This window comes from Aythya fuligula, chromosome 1 (genome assembly GCF_009819795.1).
Source record: "Aythya fuligula isolate bAytFul2 chromosome 1, bAytFul2.pri, whole genome shotgun sequence".
Taxonomy (NCBI): domain Eukaryota; kingdom Metazoa; phylum Chordata; class Aves; order Anseriformes; family Anatidae; genus Aythya; species Aythya fuligula.
The window spans coordinates 25,921,463-25,926,250 of record NC_045559.1 but is presented as its reverse complement, the minus strand read 5'-3'; the positions used below and the strand labels follow the sequence as shown (position 1 = coordinate 25,926,250).

Below are 4,788 nucleotides of genomic sequence, written 5' to 3'. Positions count from 1 at the left end.
AGCTGGCAGGGCGCCTACAAGGGACGGACAAAGCAAGACAGTGTGAGCATTCCTGGCACTCTGCGTTTCCCTGCCAGTCAAGCCCTGACCCCAAATACGGGAAAGGGTCTGACATCAGGCCACAGTCCTCATCAGCTCTTCCACACTACAGGATCCTACCTTCTCCATCCAAAGCACGTGTGTGAAATAGAAAACGCTCAGTCGTCAGAGGGCAAAATCTGCTGGGGACTACTGTGTCTTGCGCAGCATCAGCAGAAGCTTCTCCCGTCTTTTCACAGTGTGCGCGTTCTACCAGTTTCCTGGCAATGCTACGCGTAGAAAGAGAGAACGTACAGGCAGTCAGATCCAAAACATCCTTGCTCAGGATCCTTGCTCTTGCCGAGGACAGCAACTGACTTGGAACCGGTTCAGAACTGTCTGTGTGCGGTGTCAGTCTCCCCATGATGGTGGACCTGCTACGCCACCAGGGATCTCTTTGAGGGTTTATCTGAAGGGACACTGGTAAGACCCCACTGAAAGAACAGGCGCCTCTTCCCTGCTCAGTGGAGTGGAACTGGGCTTAGCAACACAAGCGGGATTTTTAGGAGAGCCTTGTGGGTGGAAGTTCTCCTCTACTTCCAAATCCTCTCTTGACTTGGGAAGGAGACTTATGAGAAGACATCACTGAGCCCAGCTTCAAGAATGGTCTGAAGATATCATTAAGCCTTCATGCATCTACCACTAAGGGTGACAAATCAGCACGGACACTCTGACAACTCTGTTAGCTGCTCTGACAATGACTCAACACTGAAAGAAAGAGTGCCTCTTTCCTGGCCAGTGGAGTGGAACTGGGCTTAGTAACGCAAGTGGAATTTCTAATTTTCTTTTCATTAAACTTTGTGCATCTACCACAGAGGGTGACAAATCAGCATGGACACTCTGACAACTCAGCCGCTCTGACAGCGACGTGCAAACACTCACTCAATGTGTCCCGAGTGGAGAGCATAATCCACAGCCGTGTAGCCAGCAACATCTTTGCAAGCAATGGTAGCACCATAGGAAAGAAGTAGCTCTACTACATCCATTTCCCCAACAGAAGCGGCAAGCATAAGAGCAGTCCTAAAGCATCCAAAAGATGATTTATGAAACATAGCAGCATTTGCAGGCTCTGTGTTGTTATTATTCTACCCCTGTCTACTCCCCAAACAATTCCCTCCCCGATTCCTACAAGCTCAGGGAAAGCAAAGCCATACACAGGGGAGTGTTGCAGGACTGAGGCTGGAAGGCACCTTGGGACGCCTCCTGGCCAACCGCCTCCCCAGAACAGACTCAGCCCAGACCACGAGTCCAGACCACGTTGCTCAAGGCTTCTTCCACGCTGCTCTTCAAAGCCTCCAAGGATGGAGGCTGCTCAAACCCCTGGCACCACCTGCTCCCCTGATTAACCTTCCTCATGCCGAGAGGGTTTCTCCTAAGCAGCTCTGGGAAGGCCTCTTGTTTCACTTAATGCCCATTGTCTCTCGGACAACACTGACTCTCTTCTCCTGATCCTTCCAGTGACAATGCTAAGGAGACCCGCATGCACTTGGAGCAATGCCTCACCTTCCAAAGTCATTTTTATCACACACAGTCGCTCCTTTTTGAAGAAGAAAGTTTACCATCTCTTCATGATTGCTGGAGATGGCAAGGAGAAGCGGGGTATTTCCCTCCTGAAAGGATAAAGAACCCCACTCAGAACAGCCCAGATGAATTAGGTGCCTTTCCCAAAGAGCAGCGCTACCCAAATCGAAAACTTACCCAGTTCTTTGCTTCAAGGCGTGCACCATGCTCACCAACATGGGCCCGGGGACAGGGCCCGCCCCCTGTCCCCGGGCCCATGGCGGCGGCGGGAGGCCGCTGGGTCGGGCGGGCAGGGCCGCAGCGCGGGTAGCGGGCGCCTCGCACCATGCTGGCCGCTGCTTGGCTCGGCAGGGGCTCTGGGGGCTCCTCCGCACCGCGGGGAGAGGCGACCGGGAGACGGCGGCGGTGGCACCGGTGGTGGAGGTGGAGGCGGAGGGGCCAGGGCTTTAGGGAGCCCGCCCGGGGCTGGGGGGCGGCGCCATGGTGGTGCCGGCGGCGGGTTCTGCCTCATGGGGGGGGCGGCCTGGGGCAGCCCCCGCGGCTCCTCCGCCATCGCCAGCGGCCGCCGCGGCCGCCGCCGCCGCCGCCTCTCCCCCCGCCGCCTTCCCCGCCGCCGCCCTCTGGGGCCGCCTCGGCCACCCCAGGGCCGGCAGCGGGGGCCCCGCGCCGCAGGAGCCGTGCCGGGAGAGGAGCGCGGCGGGGCGCTGCGCTGAGCTGTATGAAAACCCATGGACGATCCCAAACATACTGTCAATGGCGAGGATGGGTATGGCGCCAGTCTTGGGCTATTTGATCGTTGAAGAAAATTTCAACGTTGCACTCGGTGTCTTCGTTTTGGCTGGTGTAACGGATTTGTTGGATGGATTTATTGCACGAAACTGGGCTAATCAGAAATCAGCCTTGGGAAGTGCTCTTGATCCTCTGGCAGATAAAATTCTCATCAGCGTGCTCTACGTAAGCCTAACTTGTGCAAATCTTATCCAGTTTCACTGACTTCCATGATCATTCTGAGGGATGTAGCACTCATCACTGCTGTTTTTACGTGCGATACAAAACTCTCTCTCCACCAAGAACACTCAGCAGGTATTTTAATCCCTGTTATGCTACAGCCCAACTAAAACCAACATTCATTAGCAAGATGAATACAGCTGTTCAGCTACTTCTGGTGGCAGCGTCTTTAGCAGCTCCTGTTTTCAATTATGTGGACAGCATCTACCTGCAGACATTATGGTGCATCACAGCGTTCACGACGGTAACATCTGCGTACAGCTATTACCACTACGGCGAAAACGGTTCAGGTGATAAATAACAAATGAAGTATTGCTGAAAGGACCATGTCTGGGCAGGCTGGTTTGCTGTACTGCAGAGGATGGTTGTAATTCAACTGGGCTTTGGATAGAAACCTGTTTTTCTGCTTAAAATTTATTTTATAAGAAAAAAAATTTAAAAACAAACAAACAAACAAACAAAAAAAAAAAAAAACAAAAAAAAAAAACACACTGGAACAGGCTGCCCAGGGAAGTGGTGGAGTCACCATCCCTGGAAGTCTTCAAAAGACGCTTAGATGTAGAGCTTAGGGATATGGTTTAGTGGAGGGCTGTTAGCGTTAGGTTGGAGGTTGGACTCGATGACCTTGAGGTCTCTTCCAACCTAGAAATTCTGTGATATTCTGTGATATGTCTGTGAACATCTCTGCTAGATGTGTTAGGAGCTGCGGCAGCCAGGTGAAGGGCAGAGTTGCCTCTGTAAACTTGGAAGTTTGGGTCGGCATGGTGCTCTAGCAGAATCGCCACGCATTCTTCATGCTGGCTCTCCACTGCCTGCAAACAACACAAAGAAAAGGAAGGACTTGTGCCATGTTTCACTCTGTCACAGCTACAGCAGCTTCCCAGTGCTGGAAGATAAGAGCGTCTTCCAAGACGAGCTCGTGTACGCCTATTACGTGCCGATTACAACTTTCAGGTTTCTCTACAGGTTGGTGTGAAGAATGCAGCAAGACACTTGTCACTTGAAGCACAATCGATAAAGCCCCACTTAGAGCAGAGTAACGTGTTCCACATACCTTCATCAGTGGCGTTCTGCCAGTGTTGTCGCAAAGGTTCAGCAGGCACTTCTCTTGCACCAGGAATCGAACAACATCTGCATGGCCGTTCGCACAAGCAAGGTGCAGAGGTGTCCTAAAACCAAAATAAACTAGCTTTCCACAGGCAGGCAGTGCCCGAAATCACTCCCGGCTCTGGAACACGCGCAGGGCCACAAGTCTCCACTTGCCAATGCCAAGCGGAACGTAAGCTTTGGAGGCTGTGGAACTCCATGAAGACTGTGAAGTCTGTGTAAGCCTCCGAGTTTTTCCACGATCAAAACGGCACAAAAGCGGCAGAAGGGCGGTGAACGCCGCGACGCTGATCACCCACCAGACAGGAGAGAACTGCTAATGCCCGAGCGGCTGCTAAACAACCCCACAGGGAGAGGACAGGGCGGTGGCGGTCGGCAAGAGAGAGCGGTCTCCCACGGGAGAGCGGTCCCAGCCCAAGCCTTTAAGATGCCCCCCAGCCCCTCACCTCTTTGCCTGGTCCAGACGGTTTTTGCGTAGTTTCTTCAGCCACCAGTGCTGTCTCAGCCGGGCCAGGTCGCCACGGGCAGCCGCGCAGTGCAGCCCATGCAGGCCCTCCTCTGGCAGCTGGTGGGCATCGCTGTCTCTGGACAGCAAAGTGCTGCTGGGCATCGGATGCTCCTGGTGCCCAGGAGCCTCTCCATGCTGCAGCAAGGATGTGGGCACAAGCCCACCTGGGGCCACTGGAGCCCTGCGGGCCCTGCTTGGGTCCGACACGGACAGGCGCAGGGGCAGGGGAGCCGAGCCCGAGCAGCGGCTGTGGCCTGGCGCTCCCAGGCAGGGCAGGGACGCACCGAGACTCCCAGCCAGGGCAGTGCTCTTGCTCCCACAGCAGAGGCAACAGCACTGAGCACTGCTGGGGCAGGGTGCATATACTGTGTCTCAGCATTACGTCACATGATGTCACAATGGACGTCATCAGGGGCGTCACTAGGTGTCACAATGGGCGTCACTAGGTGTGGCCTTAGGTTGGAGGGCCACACTCCCCCACAGTCCTGCAGTGACTGCGGCAGTTTCTGGCTCCTGCCTTCAGAGCTCTTTGTGCCTCAGTTGACGTTCTTCCGCAGCGTGGATGG

At 54.6% G+C, this 4,788-nt stretch overlaps 1 protein-coding gene across 1 annotated transcript; it reads left to right on the top strand.

The window, feature by feature from the left end:
* The first annotated feature begins 2,079 nt into the window (after positions 1-2,079).
* Positions 2,080-3,013, top strand: LOC116499914 (cardiolipin synthase (CMP-forming)-like). The gene is given in 4 exon segments (XM_032204770.1): positions 2,080-2,575; positions 2,578-2,631; positions 2,634-2,883; positions 2,885-3,013. Coding segments are annotated over 4 exon segments (831 nt in total). The 3' UTR covers positions 2,916-3,013.
* Positions 3,014-4,788: the final 1,775 nt, after the last annotated feature.